At 33.3% G+C, this 17,836-nt stretch overlaps 1 protein-coding gene across 2 annotated transcripts in view; it reads left to right on the top strand.

Annotated features, from left to right (window-relative positions):
- LOC124358749 (nuclear pore complex protein Nup153-like) overlaps positions 1-17,836 on the top strand; it is a 45,426-nt gene that overhangs the window by 9,856 nt on the left and 17,734 nt on the right. For both annotated transcript variants that reach the window (XM_046811055.1, XM_046811049.1), the window contains exons 2-7: positions 4,648-4,921; positions 5,121-5,252; positions 8,921-9,004; positions 11,367-11,467; positions 12,328-12,534; positions 16,357-16,571. In XM_046811055.1, the coding sequence (XP_046667011.1) occupies positions 4,648-4,921; positions 5,121-5,252; positions 8,921-9,004; positions 11,367-11,467; positions 12,328-12,534; positions 16,357-16,571 (1,013 nt within the window). The remainder of the gene's footprint in view (positions 1-4,647; positions 4,922-5,120; positions 5,253-8,920; positions 9,005-11,366; positions 11,468-12,327; positions 12,535-16,356; positions 16,572-17,836) is intronic.

Raw genomic sequence — 17,836 nt, 5'->3', positions numbered from 1 at the left:
ATTATATATTTTTGGAATCAGGACAAAATTTCGAATAAGTTATACATTTACGGTTTTGATGTAAAGCTTATTGCTAAGCAGTTACATAACGGAATATTTACAAAAACATTTTTCTTACATTTTGTAAAAAAAATAAAAATATGTTTCCATGGAAACAATAAGATATTGTTATTATAATGCTCTCCATATAGTTGTGAATACATCGACATATAATAGTTTATATTTGGACTAACAGTTATGAAATGTGATACATTATAAGAAACGTCTGCGAGGCTGTTAAAATAGAGCCGCCAGTACAGAATGACACCATTGCCAGTTCTAGGGTTAATGTTGAATGTTGTAACTTAAGAGAATTAAGCAGAGCAAGTTAAGGTTAATATGTGAGAGTTGATACAGCACTTTAATTTTCTAAAAAGATAAATTTATATGTGAGAGTTTTAGGCAAAGGGAATCAACATGGGGTTTAGAAGTTAGGGTAAGACCAAATAGCTTAACATTCTTGACATATTTTCAATAATAGCCTAGTTATGAATAGTAAAAAATATAAATTCACTTTTATCGTTATTAACCCTTTGATTGCCAAGACATCAGCTTATCAAATGCGTTTAAATCCTTTAAACTGCTTGTATCAATTGGCTCGATGCCATATCTAGATGATTAATACAAGGGCTATCCAAAAAGTAACAGCCGTTTTGAAATAAAAGATGAACTAACTGAAATAGTAACATTTTAATACATACATTTAAAAGCTACACTCTTAGGATATTTTTCAACGTAATCCCCGTTCAAGTTGAGACATTTATCATAATGTGACACAAGTTTTTCTATTCCAGCTTTGTAGAAATCTTCTGCCTGAAATCTTAACCACTGATTAATGCCAGCGTGAAGTTCAGCGTCACTATCGAAATGCTGTGTTTCAAGCGAGGTCTTTATTGCTGGAAAGAGGTGGTAGTCGCTTGGTGCTAGATCTGGGTTATAAGGCGAATGATCAAGCACTTCCCAATCAAAATCATCCAAGACTTGATGTGTACGATTGGCTGTATGGGGACATGCATTGTCGTGGAAAAACAAAACTTTTGAGCTCAATTTCCCCATACGCTTGTTTTGTATCGATCACCGTAGCTTCTGCAATGTTTCTCAGAACCCCTCTCTGCGTTAATTGTTGATCCTTGTTCAAGGAAATGAACCAGAATCACACTCTTCGCATCCCATAAAACAGTTGCCATAATCTTTCTCACTGACAGAGTTTGGAAACATTTTCTTGGTTTTTTTGGAAAATGTGTGTTTTCCATTCCACAGACTGCATTTTTGTTTCACAATTGACATGCTTCACCCATGTAACGAAACGATTGAGAAGTTCGTTACTATGTTTGTCGGAAAGTTAATGATGCAGCAAGTCTTTGTTTTGCGCTCTTCGGTAAGGATTATTGGAACCCATCTAGCACACAAATTTATGGTATCCAAGTTTCCCTATAACAATTTCATGAAAGTAAACTTCTTGAAATTTTTGGAAAATGTTCTGAGAGTTCAGTCATTGTGAAACAGCGATTTTAATGAACTTTGTCATTGATTTTCAACATCTAATTTTCAGTCACTAGACTAGGCCAACCACTACGACTATCTTCATGAACATTGGTGCGGCCATATTTAAAAGTCAGTACACCACTGCCTTTGTCTGCTTTCACTCATTATTCCATTTCCATACACAGTTGGCGATAGATTTCAATTGGTTTATGGTTTTTTGCCAACAAAAACTTCATCACTGAACACACTTCACAAGTGGCAGGATTTTCAATTGTAACACATATTTTAATTATTAATCACAGTGAGAAAAGTAAAAGAGATACAGACCATGTGCGACTATAGCTTGATGCGTACTGAATGCCAGAGTGTTTTAACACTAAGATGGCGGCTGTAGCTCCGCCCACTGCCACACCATTCAAAAATATCTGTTACTTACTGGATAGCCCTCATGTAATACACAGTTGAAATGTCCAAGTAACCATAAAGCTGCATGCAATATATTTTCATATATATCGATTAATATCTGCCAACACATTTTCTTAATCAAGGCAAGAAGGCAAACTCAACATTGGCATCAGAAATATAATTCACTCAAACCAGAATTGCTCATTCACATGCAAAGCCTATAAAATTGTGTGTGAAGCAATGGGAATCTACTAACTAGATAAATAGATAACTAACATTGTGACTTAGAGAAATAGAAAAATAAACTCATAACATTTCTTATTGTTAAGGTAGGTATCTTTGTCAGAGATAGTCTGGCAATTTATCTACCATCAAAACATTATGATATCTTAAACTTTACAAATGAAGTTTCAAGTTTCAATTTTGGTAATTGTTTCATATTATAAGTATTTCAAGAATGATTGAGAAAAAATTCTGGTACCAGACCAGTGCCGTATGTGTTAAAATGGCTGGTAGACTATACAGGAAGTTTAAGAACTTTCCAAAGATATTTTAGAAGTTTGTTCTTTGTGTAAAGATGCTTTGGGTCAAAAATGCTCAGTTTACTGTCTTTCTATCATATTTATATGAGTTTTAGTTTTTATTTTCTATTTCAAAAACCAGTAAAGTTAAAAAATCCCAAATTTTGCACAAATATTTTTCTTTCAGTCGCATGTCAAGAGAAAAATAAATATTATATTACGTTCCAAGATTACAGACCGTTTTAACTTTTTAAAGCTCAATATCTTTAGAAAAATAATATAAAAATTTTTAAAAGAGTTACTAAATCTAATTACAGACATTTTGGGACCTAGATCATAAAATTCAGTTTTGTAATCCTTGATAAATGATACCATAACCAATGAAAACTTTGCCATGAATTACTGCAGTTAAAAGCATGCATCTATATTATTTATTGATTAATTTTTGTTTAGATTTTAAAAGGCTTGTTGTTATATTATTTAACAACTTGTTTTATTTTTTTAACAAATTTCTTAGTATTAGTTTTTACTTAAGCTTTAAGAACTTCAACCATCCGCCATCTTGAAACGTGACATTGAGATAACGTGATAAAGATTACAAAGAAAATATTTGCCTGATATGAGTTATTTTATTTGTACTGATTTTTGAAATAAAAATTGAAAACTAAAAATCACAAACATATTGATAGACTAAGCATTTCTGACTGGTATATAACATTTCCTGAGAGTTCTTAAACACCCTGTATAAGAGATGCAATAAAACATCAAAAAAATTATTTGTCAATATATGGTTGTAATAGTGTTTGTGAAGTAGTATTGATATACAGCTATATCAGTTAATCTTTGAAACCTGATATACACAACTTGAACAAAACAGTAGCCCTGGATCATTTTAAAATCAGTATTTTAGAGGAATCACATAACACACATGAATTATTAATCATGTTTAGATCCTACGTTCTGTACGGTGTGTATCACAGATCTCACTAGGAATTGTTTCTCCAAAGCAATATCAAAACCCATGTACATATATACCCAAGTACATAATTCAAGGTACAAATTTAACTTTTAATCAGAAAATGTTATCAGACCAAGTAGGAATATAAGGAAATTTCCAATCATTAGAATCCCAATTATCAGTCTAATTATTTTGACAGTTTAAAATGTAAAAAAGAATAGATTTTTATCTTGTTGCATACACAAATCAAGAAAAGATTGTCAAAATATTCACTGGAATAAGATGTATGGTAATTAAGGAATAGTCAATAGACAGCTGTCAATAGTTATTTTATTGTCATTAAATACAAGTTAGTGCAATAATCATTGTTATCTACAAATTAATTTAATCAAAATAAATTAAAACGCATAATAAATAACATAAATACATCCATAATTTCTTGACATGTCATAGGAAGGTGCTAAAGCATAATCAATGCTACCAAAGTATACAATATATATATATATATATATATATATATATATATATATATATATATATATATATATTATATAATATATGTACAAAAAGCTAAAATTTTTATAATAAATCAATTTAGAATAAAAAGTATTACTAACATAATCATAAAAAACACTACACGTAGACATATAAACATTGATAAATAAAATATAAACATAAAATTAGCTTGAAACATGTTGTTCTTAATACTACTTACCAATTCCATCTACTTTATTCCAAACATGTATTGAATTAAAGTTGGTCATGAGTTCACAGAAAGTGAATGATTTAAACATTCCTCAACTAAACATATTTTTCTGTCTTCCTGGATTTTCAGTAGTTATATTGATCTCTAAAAGTGTGTTTTGTGCAAAATTGTTAGTTGCATACTTTTTTTCTCAAATGTCATCAAACAATCTGCAATCTACATTAAAACCCAAAATAATGATTTGTAAAACCACCCATTTGCATAATATACTAAATATTTTTTATGAGTACTGTATGTAACCAAAAGTACTTACTGATAAAGCTTTCATGCAATTATATTTCTATTGCACCAATTCTAGTGGTTTTCATTGGTCAATAATAATTATGTTAAAGTGCTTTAAACCTTTAAGCGTGGCTTACAGAATATTATAGTTCACAAAAATGATCTAAAAAAATGTTTATGTCCATAATAATGGTAATGGTTTTGAGAAACTTATTAAAGCGTAACATTTATATATTCTTAAAATATTTTAGTCTTTCGTGAAGAGGGTGGCCTCACGCATGACAGGACTGCTGTCCCAACCAGCATGGTTGTCTCGATGGATGTCCCCAGCTGCAGTGCCCAACGTCAATGACTTTGCGGGACATTCTCTATCATCGACTATAACCTCTCGTCCTCCAGCTACCTCAAGAGCGGAGTTGAACCTAGCAGACAATGTGGATCACCATGTTCCAGCCAAGAAGCCTCGGACCAGCCGTTATAATTCTCCCATTAACCAGAACAACTTTCTCAGAAGTGAAGTTTACAGTAAGTTGTAACCTAAATTAGTTTGTTACTTTCATAATATTTTTTGAAATAACATTAATTTGTAATAGATATTAAATTTAACCTCTTAGGTTGAAAGAGCTTCCTTTTTTTAATTCTAAAACTTACATACTTTAATAGTGACTGTGACTGGTACAAAGTTTAGATTAACTTTTCTACATGTAAATTGTTTTGTTTTCAGATGCAGAAGACATCAGTCCTATACCAGTTAGAGGAGAGCCGGTTGCGTCCAGTTCCAGTAGTACCAATCCTGAGATAATTGCCTCCACACCAGCTGTCCATGTTCAACAACAGAATTCTACAAAAGTCAACGGTGAGCTCATCTGTGAATGTAGATGTTTAAGTAAGGGCCATCGTCTTGTATACGTCTGTAATGCTGTAACTAACACGGGTCACCTCATGGCATCCCTTGTGGACGAGCGTACATCATTTGCAGTTATGTAACATCTCCGCATATCTAAAATATTAAAGATTATTGAATTACCCATTGTGTCAGAGACATGGTTTTTGAATGCACCAAACATTTGCCTGTGTAAGGAAATTTTATGGTGATAATAAAATGAGCGAATGAGAAATGCAAATGAGTCGGGAAGTTCTAGGGTTCAGGTCAGGTCGACTCTGTCTTCATGAGAGACGAGATCAAGATGGTACCTGGTACATTTAGTGTTAATTGTGGATTGTGTATCAATCTCTGACATGGAATATCAAAAGTTCTCTTACAAAGGAAGTCAGATCAATCCTGGATGTGTGACAAGCGCAAACATAGTTCTACGGTTCAGGTCAGGTCGACTCTGTCTTCATGAGAGACGAGATCAAGATGGTACCTGGTACATTTAGTGTTAATTGTGGATTGTGTATCAATCTCTGACATGGAATATCAAAAGTTCTCTTACAAAGGAAGTCAGATCAATCCTGGATGTGTGACAAGCGCAAACATAGTTCTACGGTTCAGGTCAGGTCAACTCTGTCTTCATGAGAGACGAGATCAAGATGGTACCTGGTACATTTAGTGTTAATTGTGGATTGTGTATCAATCTCTGACATGGAATATCAAAAGTTCTCTTACAAAGGAAGTCAGATCAATCCTGGATGTGTGACAAGCGCAAACATAGTTCTACGGTTCAGGTCAGGTCGACTCTGTCTTCATGAGAGACGAGATCAAGATGGTACCTGGTACATTTAGTGTTAATTGTGGATTGTGTATCAATCTCTGACATGGAATATCAAAAGTTCTCTTACAAAGGAAGTCAGATCAATCCTGGATGTGTGACAAGCGCAAACATAGTTCTACGGTTCAGGTCAGGTCGACTCTGTCTTCATGAGAGACGAGATCAAGATGGTACCTGGTACATTTAGTGTTAATTGTGGATTGTGTATCAATCTCTGACATGGAATATCAAAAGTTCTCTTACAAAGGAAGTCAGATCAATCCTGGATGTGTGACAAGCGCAAACATAGTTCTACGGTTCAGGTCAGGTCGACTCTGTCTTCATGAGAGACGAGATCAAGATGGTACCTGGTACATGTAGTGTTTATTGTGGATTGTGTATCAATCTCTGACATGGAATATCAAAAGTTCTCTTACAAAGGAAGTCAGATCAATCCTGGATGTGTGACAAGCGCAAACATAGTTCTACGGTTCAGGTCAGGTCGACTCTGTCTTCATGAGAGACGAGATCAAGATGGTACCTGGTACATGTAGTGTTTATTGTGGATTGTGTATCAATCTCTGACATGGAATATCAAAAGTTCTCTTACAAAGGAAGTCAGATCAATCCTGGATGTGTGACAAGCGCAAACATAGTTCTACGGTTCAGGTCAGGTCGACTCTGTCTTCATGAGAGACGAGATCAAGATGGTACCTGGTACATTTAGTGTTAATTGTGGATTGTGTATCAATCTCTGACATGGAATATCAAAAGTTCTCTTACAAAGGAAGTCAGATCAATCCTGGATGTGTGACAAGCATAAACATAGTTCATCGAGCCATCATTCAACTGTTACAAGTAATAAGTCGCGATCTGCTAGTAGTAAGTGAGGAGATCTGCTGAGGCTGTTTGTATCATATTAAAACTATCATTAATCAGATGCATGCATTATTCTATAAGCGCAAAGAACTTAATTATGATCAGAATGTTATGGGTTGAACATGAAAATGCAAGTTAAAATCTTCCTTAATCAATCAAGCAGAGGTTTTAGGTGTAATTATTAATAGCGATAAATGTTATGGCTCTGTTACTTAGACTAACAAAACTAAGTTCGGTAAATTGGCTAGTGATCATACTACATTTAATGATTTTAATTCAAATTATTTTCAAAACTCAAACTGAGATGGTTTTGAACTCTTGTTTCTATGAATAATTTAACAACCATTGATTCTGGCTTGTTGGTTAATGAAAGCAGGTGACAACTTACAAGCGTGTCCGTCTTCTTTCATAGTTGTCACTATGAACAATGAATCACACCATAAAACTTTTGGGGATAGTCTAGAGGAGAGATTTTGAGGTTGTCAAGGACAAGTAAATACAAAGGATAGTGTATTTCAGGTGGTGAAACTAAATGCTTCTGGCAATGGGAGAAAAACATTTCAGAACTCATATTTCGGTAAATCAAAAGTTAACTTCAGAGATGGTAACAAAGTCTTATAGAAACTGTTACTACTGATCTGGATCTTGGTACGCTTAAACTATCAATTTGGTATATGTTCAATAATAGAAGGCTGAGGCCTATTAGCACAGTTTCTGTCTTTTATAGTAATATTCAATGTTTAACAAATGAATGAACTGCATGCTTATTTTAGTGAGATAGCTCCACCATCAGTGGTATGTTTAGCTGTACATTGGTTGAGTGATAACAATTATTTATTTTATATTCCTGAAGACACAGTCTTGGAAGTATATTTTATCATAAAACAAGAAAAGATAACTAATGGCAATTTCTATTGCTAAAAATGTGTGCTAAATAATAATAATACTAGTGACTAGTAAACTAATTTTTTTTTTACTATAGGCCTCCTAAAGGAGACTAATTTTTTAATTGCCTGAAGGCTGTAATTATTAACTTGACTAAATTTAATTACAAGATTGCACTGAATGTGGACTTAAATTTGGATTTGTTAATATATAACAGTAGTACTCAACAACTTTTTAATTTGCTATGTAGTGTTGGTTGTCACTGTGGAAATTTTGGAATTTTGTGGTTCAGAGGATATGTTTTTGGAGACTATGATTATGAACTTAAAACGTGATGATGATACGTTAATGTTATTGATCTACTACTTTCTGATCACAGTGTGATTGTGTCGGAACTATCTACTGTTGTAGTGTTGGGTTCTAGTAGCTCTAAGGACATTGCTGTTCCAGTTCTCAGTTTAAGCAGTTCAGCGCTATTGTAGGACAGTCAAAGAGCAGGTGTTCAGCAGTTTCCTCCTGTTGAACACACAATCTACAGATAAATAAATACTGACTCTGTGAAGATGCTCCCTCAGTTCCATGTCCCATAATCAAACCCACAACCTGAGAAAACAGCGATTTACTTAATGAGAAATCAGATGCCAGTAGAAGTATTGGCTCTAATATTGTTTATAGAATTACATTACATTTCTTACTTCCATAAAATATGTGTGACACATTCTATCCAATGAAGTATATAAATAACATAACTATATAAACAGCCAAACTATAACTAGTAATATTCTGTAGCGACAAGGTTACTGCAATCTTGTGAAATATATAGACTAATACTACTCCTTATTGTACCAGACTAATACTTAAATCAAACCTTTCCTTTCAGATATGGAGTGTTTGCTTATCTGTATTTACAGATAACAAGGGTCTACTTTCAAAAGGTCCTTTTTCATCAAAGGCAATACAAATCATTTGCTGAGTTATCATTAGTATTGTTTAAAATTATGTTCATTTACGCTCTTTACTGTTGTTTAAAAGGTTTTGTATTCGAATTAAAAGAAATATGATGATACAGGTGATGATTGCTCAGAAACGAGTGAATCTACAAGTGGCTGTTCATCTCTAGTTCCTCAAGCACAGTCTATGACTCGGAGTTTGGGTAAGCATGCTGTTAGTTATTTGCTTTAAGTAAGATCCGATAAACATAGAAGTATGTTTAAAGATTTATGTGAAGGTTATAGTGTAGACCCAAATACACTCGGTATAATATATATATATTTAATATAATAAATAAATGTCCCGTCTTCACATATCTGTAAATAAACAAAAGTGTAATGGAAAAAAATTAGTCATGGGTCGGCCTAAACAAAAAATATTGATTTCTATTTTGTTATTGGTAAAAATTGTCAGAGTGGCCACCCAACTGGCAAAACCGGGAATAAACCGGGAATTGTTCTGAGAACCGGGAAAATTTCAAAAATAATTTTTCCGTCTCCAAAAACTTATAAAATCCAAACGATTTGACAGCGTCTTGAATCAAGAACTGATTAATCTGAAATGTTGTATTTTACACAACGGGAATCGTGAAATTGTGAATGAAGATCAACATATGTTCGTGAGCTACATCTGATGCTGGTTGATCTAAAGTTATCTCCACTAGTGTATTGAGTTTATCTTGGTTAGTTCTACTCCTGTGCCACGGCAAACCTCTGCCCCCGTCCCACCCTCCCCCCAAAAAAACATGTAACAATGCATTGGACAATAAAAATCAGCCAACCGATCGTTTTTGATTTCTGCACTAAACGAGTGGTACGCTTTAAGTGGTAAAGCGCAGAGTGGTAGTAACCGTGATACAAACGACACATCGACAGACACAGAGATAAAAATTAAGGAGCTTAAAATAAGTAATAGCGATAAATTGTTACTGAATTTCTCGCATATTGCTAGCGACGAAATGCTAGAGCACCGCAGCTTTGTGGCATTTCTAGCAAATACTGCTAGTGACGATAAAACGTCATCGTTGAACTTGGCGTAAGGGTTAAATACAGTACTACAGTTGTCTGTTTGGTTTGAAAATAGACTAGATAACCGGAAATTTTCGTACGAGAAAACTGGGAATTTGAAAAGAGGTTTTGAGCGGCCACCCTGATTGTGATCATTACTAAAATTAATACCGATTACTGTTACTATTATTTTTAGCTATAGAATATAGGTTGATTCTGTGTGGCTCCAAACAATAGCTAACTGGAGAACTAAATATTACATACAATAATTGAATAGTCGTTTAAATAAAACAACAGCAGGATGCTTTGCATATTTTGAAAATTTTTAACACGATTGAGTTAATTTATTATAAAGTTTTATCTGAAGCAGCTTATTACTATATCTACTCTTACAGTAGGAATGTCCAGGTAATTACAATTTCTAGTCTAATAGGTAGGGTAACAATATTTCAGTAGTTTTCAAGATGCGACTTGATAAATACAACATTTTAAAAATAAATAGACTAGGAAGCATTAACATTTTATACTTAATCAAAAATGGTTTACAGCTATCATCCTTACAGTTCTTTTCTGACAAAGGAAAACTTCATGTGCACCACGACTATTACCCCAAAGCATAATACCGTAGGTTAGGCGAGAATTAAAAAAAAAAAACAAAATATGTCATCAACAGAGAACCTGACCTCTAACACTAAGCTTAAGTTTAGATAAAATAAAGTAAGCCCTACTGAGTTTGGTAACACCCTTATTTTTCTATAGGATTGCCAATTAAGTTTGTCCAAATGAAAGCCCAGAAGTTTGAAAATTTTTCTACAACATTTAACATCTAATCACTATGTTTGGCTTAACGTTTTTAACTAGATTGAAGTCTATATATTTGACTTTTATTTGAAATTTCTTGAGTGTTTTGATGCATAATAATAAGATTTGTGTTAATTGCGTTCTGATTTTTAATGTTGCCTGTTATTGGATGTTTTGTTCCACAATATTTTTGTTTTGTATATTTCTTTTTTTTTATTCTGTATGAAAAATAGAAAATATAGGTAGACATTAACAAGTTTATCTGATGTTAAAAATGATGGTCCTGTGATGTTGCTGAAATCACGTATCATATTTGTTATATTCGGAAGTGCTAGAGTTTTTTGTCTGAGTTTGTCTGTTTCTCTCTATTGTTGCTTTGGTTGAATAGTTTTTGGTCCTACATAATTGTTTTTTATTAGCTAGATTTTTATTTAAATGTGTTTCAATGCTTTTGGGTGAGAGATTGGATGTCAATTTTTTTAGTTTTTCCACTGGTTTATGTATGATATCGAGGGATTGTTGTTAAGAGCATCGGTGGTTGTTGTTTATATGGCTGTTAAAACTTTAATTTTATATTAAAAACCAGCATCCTTAACATTTTAGACTGTTTAAATTAAAATGTTTCAATACCAATGTGACTTAATAATACAAATTGATATTATTTTGAGTTGTTAAACTGTAGAAATTTGTTACTTAAGCTCTTTATTTTGATAACAGGTGGTCACAGATACAGAACTGTAGCTTCAGGAGCACACATGGATTCGCTTCACAGGAGAAGACCTTCGTTTAGTACCACAACATTTTCGTCCCCTATGAGAGTAAGTGTTTTAACCTAACACAGTGATTGTCATGTTGAATGAATGAGAATGTCTGAAATTAAATTATAAAAATAATAATAATGTCAAAACTATAGGGTGTCTAATAAAATATAATACATTTTAAAGTTTGATTTAAATTATTGATTTGGTCTATTCAAATTCAGATAAATTAAAAAATTCATCTTTTTGTGTAAAAAAACATTAGGAGTAATAAACAGGCTAAATAATTTTAATACAATTTTGAACAAACTTTACTGTTAGTCTTTTTATATTTAAATTCCGCAAAATGGCTATTATAGTTTCTGACTTATGCGTATGTTTAACACATTAACACACTCTGGTATATTTTGTTTACTTTAACCTAGGTTGTAGTCACGCATTAATTAGCCATTTAATAAAGAGATCAGATTGCAGATCTCGATTGTGTCTCTGAACAATGGAAAATGTCCATAAAAATCCTGTTTACTTCACAATCCTTCCATCGTCAAAAACAAACTTAAAATATGGTATTGTAATAATAGAACAAAGTATGATAAGAAAACATAGATAATCTCCATCAAGACTCAATGTTAGTGGATTCAAATAGGGGAAACCTGGAGATCACAGCTTGATATAAAGACTTTCTCTAGAGTTGTACTTGTCAGAATGTCAGATTCCACTTTCCTTATGAGAAGTACTCACAACGCTCAGTAGTGGAAATGACAGTTGTGTACTGTTAGAATACGCTATCAGGCAAAATGTTATTATTCTTCACTCAGACAGGTTCAAGTAAGCAAAACTCTCATTTGAAATAACTACAACTTGATTTTCAAATTTCCATATGAATTGTATTTAGTTACATTTAATGACCGGTATTGCAGGCCAGCATGCGTGAGAGGCTCGGCAGCTCACCATTCTACTCCGGCAGAACCATGTATGGGGGTTCGTCGCAGGCATACCTGTCCGAGATACACTCTCCACAGAGGCGAGTCGGTCCCACAGTCAAGCCTACACCTGCTCAGCAAGCGATTCCTCTCAGCTCTACAGCCAAGCGCATCCTGGATGCCCTGGAGCAATTTTCCACACCGGTAATAATAATTGTACTGCTGAGACCAGCAAAAATCATTAAGTTTGAAAGGGAAGAAACTTATGCAAGTTTGGTGCTTAAGCTTCAACAACATACTACTCGGGTGCGATTTTAATGTTGGTCTTTAATAAGTTTGGGGGGGTCTTGAGCCTTCTTATATACGCTCATGTTTGCTTTGAACAGACTGTATTCATTTCTTTGATGGTGAGTAATGTTTATGGAACATGTTAATATTTCAAGTTTCCAAAACCCATCTTCAGAATACTAAATAAAAATCTAAATAAAATTAAACAGAACTCAAACTCAACGAATTGGTAAACTAATAAAAACAATAAACAAATAAAAATAAATTTGACATCAGCTCTTATGTAGAATATACATACATAAGTTAGACGAGAAGTCTACTACTGTAAAAAAGCCAGCACTTTTATTCCACCCTGTGTATAAAGGGTAGATTGAAAAATCATAACTTCTGGCTCTTCGGTAGACCTCCATTGGTGCTAAACATCTTCACACACAAAGACATAAACTTTTGAAACTGTTCTGATTTACTAATATTATTTAGGATTAGTTTAATCTCCTAAAAGGAAATGTATGTCACCCAGCTTGCTGCCTTTGTATCTTGTGTATTTATTTTCCAAATATGAATGTCTGTAAACCTGATACAGTACAGAATATGCTTTGGCTTTCTAACCCCTGTTCGCTGTATTATCCTCTTTCCTTGGCTTTTTGGAATTAAATCATTATTTATATACCTAATCAGTATTGTATCTCTCATCAGTTACAAACGAACAAGATGTCGCCTCAACTGTTTTCTGTCATAAAACATTGCATATAGTGTCTGATGTGATTCCATTAGATACGACAACAGGCTCACTGCAATTGCTTGTTTGGCATGGTTCATTAAATCATGTTAGTGCCGGACCTCTCTGTTTTAGTTCCTTCAGAAACTGTAAATATGCAGTCCCACAATGTCAAAGGAAACCCGTTTTAAGTACCTAACATGTACACATTCACAATTTTATTCCACTTTCTCATAATAAAATACTTCCTTTGTCTCGGAGCAAATCACTTGTCCGTGGTTATCGGCTACCATTTGTATCAGATCATGTTCACTGTAAACTTAACCATTCGGCAAGACCATGGGCTGGTTGTGTTTATTGAGCTGAAGACCAGAGTTGTGGCACGAGCCGGCACTGCGAACGGCAGCAGCATGGCCGGAATGTTGAGCCAGTCTTGACACACGGGACAGCTGGTGTTGCAGTGCTCGGTGAACGCCGATTGAGAAGCCAGTTGGGAGCCTATAATTCTCCTGATCTGAAACTGTTCCACCAGTCGGTCCTAATGGTTCTCGTCCAACATTTCACTAAGTAAATGGTCCAGAACAAATTAATGGGATTGAATTCATCATTGCTTGCCATCTATACATTAGATAATGCTAGTGATTACTATATGCACCACACTTTGACAGCTGATTTTGATTCATACGAATACAAAATACTGGGACATTGTGTGGTATGTTGTGTTGTGTCATTCGATCAGGTGTCAAAATATATCAAATCTATATTCTAAATAAATTTTTTTTAAAATTACTTTTAAGGGTGTTTATAGGTGCTTTTTGTGAAAAATATAACTATATTTTATTCTTATATTTAAGTATACAGGGTGTAAATTAAGTCTGGAAACCTCTTTTTTAATTTTTGAACCATAATAGAAAGGAAATACTAAAGTTCACACGTGCTTACTGGTGATAGTAACGCACACATCTGCCCAATTACCGACCGGATAATCCCTTTGGGGGATGGTCCACAAGGAGTCGGACAAAATTCTTAAATAGCAGCATAGGTCAAATTTGGTATCAAATTAAAGGTCTTACTTAACAGAGTACAATGCCGCAAACCGGACTTCAAAAGGTGGATTCATTCAGTAGTTATAGCTATTTGAATTTTAAAACAATTGAACAATGTAAATTATTAAGTATTACAAGTAAACACCAATTTTTAAGTACCTGTGATCAAAGTAAGTGTTCAAAATGTTCCCCTCCCATTCAATAGCTATAACTACTGAATGAATCCACCTTTTGAAGTTCGGTTTGCGGCATTGTACTCTGCTAAGTACGACCTTTAATTTGATACCAAACTTGACCTATGCTGCTATTTAAGAATTTTGTCCGACTCCTTGTGGACCGTCCCCCAAAGGGATTATCTGGTCGGTAATTGGGCAGATATGTGCGTTACTATCACCAGTAAGCACGTGTAAACTTTGGTATTTTTTTATATTGTGGTTTAAAAATTAAAAAAGAGGTTCCAGACTTAATTGACACCCTGTATACATGTCAAATCGGTCCACAAGGTTTTGTGTGATCAAACATACAAACATCTTGACAAACATTCTTGAAGCTTTTGTCTTATTGGAAATTACATATTAATTTAAACAAACTCTCCAATAATATAAAGTTGTTATTTTTGTGAGGCCTTTCGTACTCAATGAGTACATCTTCGGACTCACACAACTTGTCCGTCACACAATTTTGTGAGTCCGAAGATGTACTCATTGAGTACGAAAGGCCTCACAAAAATAAAAACTTTATATTATTGGAGAGTTTGTTTAAATTAATATATCTTGACAAACTTAATTATTTATAACATAAATAGAATTAATCAAATTCACAGAAGCCTGCATAACATTATTAGACAATGTAGATACTTTCACGAACTCGCTTCTCTTCATTCTCTGCTGTGCAAGCTGTGTTGAAGCTGACAAAAAGCTATAGACTACATTTCACATGAACTAAGTCAACTATTATTAGTTTATAACACTTCATATTAGCCAGTTTAGAGAGTAGTAAGTATAGACAATAGATTTTTATTTCTCAGTCAATACAGAGTGTACGATTCTCTACTCATCTTAGATTTCATTATAAAGTCATAAGGTCATCACTAAACATTTGTTTAAATAACACAAAGTTAACCAGTTCTTAATATAAAGATTCAGTAAGAAGTTTGAAACATTGTTGACTATAAACTATCATCTTTCTTTCTTTTTCTTTTTTTAAAAGCCTTATTCTATCCGCCCTCATGGGCCACTGGCCTGTGCGAGGATCTTATCAAACAGAATAAGGGGGAGAGTCGATACAGTACAAGATCAATGGTACTGATAAAAAGTGCAATGGTCTCAGACAGGATTTGAACCTGCGTTATCTCTAACTCAGACCCAAAGTCCAACGATTTAGACCGCTCGGCCATCGGCACTCCCACATAATCTAAAACTACTAATACTAATTTAAAATAACAAATCTTATATGAAAGGGCCATAAAAAAATCCATGTACCTATGGTAAATGCTTTCATTAACAAAGTATGTTTTATTTCCTTTAAAAACCTTTTACTGGACACCAATTCTTTGTTGCATTTGAATATTTTATTTTTTTTTACAAATCATATAACTTATGGATTATTCAAATTTGGAAGAGCTATATTGTTTTATCTGTATAAAATTATGTCTGGTATTGGTGTTTGTATCACGAGAAAAATTATTTTTATGTTGTGTGTGTTGTATAATGCAGAATCTTAGAAAAAAATAATACGAAAAAGTCAGATGTTCTCTAAAACACTAACAATGACGTTTGACAGAACTGTTCTATCTGAGAATACTGTCTTGCATCATATGAAAGAAACTTTCTTTTGATATCAATGGATTTGAACGAATAACTCAATATTGGTATGAACAAAATCATACATCCGACAGTTTTTAATGAATGCTAAAAAATATATCCTCAGCAAATTTGTTGTTCTCATGATAATCAGGTAACTTGTTTGTTGTAGGTAATGGATGCAAAGCGCATACCCGTGGTGACCGGAGTGAAGAGAAAACTAGAGTCAAGTAATCAGCGATACCCAGAGCTCAGTATACCGAGCACGCCCGACTTGCTGAGAGTGAAGAGACGAGAGAGACTACAGCAGAGCACCTCGGCTGCTCGTCAGACAGCCACTGCAACTACCATGCCTTCACTTCCTTCTGCTACTCAATATTCTATCAGGTAGTAGATACGTAACGTAAAAAACTATTTAACTACTTAGAATAACAAAACAGCTAAAATCATCTACAAAATAGTCAATAAACAATACACAATAATACAACTCTGATTAAATACAAAACACAAAAAAAATAGTAAATAAATAATTGATGAATAAATAATATAGTTAATACTCCTTATACTAATTAAAACCATAAATTGCTAATGTCACAGAAAGTGTATGCCGTATAATAGAAAGTTTTGATGATTACTAATAGAAAATTTTAAGCAAATCTGAACAACAGATCAATGTAAAAAAACCTTTGAAATCCTCACTTTTATAAAACTAATATGACTAGCTAATTCTTTTTAACCCTGGAACTGGCGGTCATATTTCTCTCAGTGGCAGAGTGTTTTTAGCACTTCATACATTGCCTTATATTTATTTTATTTTTACACGTTTATTATAAAGTACGTATGTCATATTATATATTTCTTTATTCAGCATTGTTCAAGGAACATTTTTCACATAATATAATTAAAACAAAAAAATACCCTTACTCTACCTCTTCATGAAAAAAAATCTTTTTTAGAAAAAAGAAAAGTTAGTTCAAAGTTTTTTATTTGTAAAATTGTTGTTGTTAGTGATATGCTAAATCCAAAATATAAAAAAGGAAGAGCATTTAATTCTGAGTAAAAATAAAACAACACATAGTTTATAAGGTAATTATTTTTATATGTGGTAAACGATACAAAAATCATACACTGACATTCGAAAGTGCTACTTACCAACAAAAGTAAGAACTTCAAAGCTCACTTGGATTTATACAATCTTGTAACTATTAGTTTATATTAATTTTCTATTTTTTTATTTTTTATTATATATTTTTTTTAATTATGTTCTGATTGAATGTCTAAATCGGAATCCTCATCGTTGCTTATTTCATGTACAACTAGTTCTCGAATATCACTTGAACGATCGCAGAAATTACGATCCATTACGTAAACACGCACAAAAAACTTACTATTATTGTGTTATATACACAACCATCATTACAACAAACTCAAACAAACAATAAACCAGACAGAACACCATGCAGCTGACGAAATAACAATAGCCGAATGAACCAGTTGACTCATTGCTGCGCGCACAACTAGCGCGGTACGCGGGAGAATGTACACAAACAGTTCAGAGATTATAAAACGTATGGACGTGATGATAAAATTATTTATTAGTGTACTATTTACATAAATTGAACCTTCCTCTTTCGATTGGTATCAATGTACAA

The sequence above is a fragment of the Homalodisca vitripennis genome, chromosome 1, assembly GCF_021130785.1.
Source record: "Homalodisca vitripennis isolate AUS2020 chromosome 1, UT_GWSS_2.1, whole genome shotgun sequence".
NCBI lineage: Eukaryota > Metazoa > Arthropoda > Insecta > Hemiptera > Cicadellidae > Homalodisca > Homalodisca vitripennis.
The sequence above is the reverse complement of the archived record's forward strand: the minus strand, read 5'-3'. Positions and strand labels throughout refer to the sequence as shown.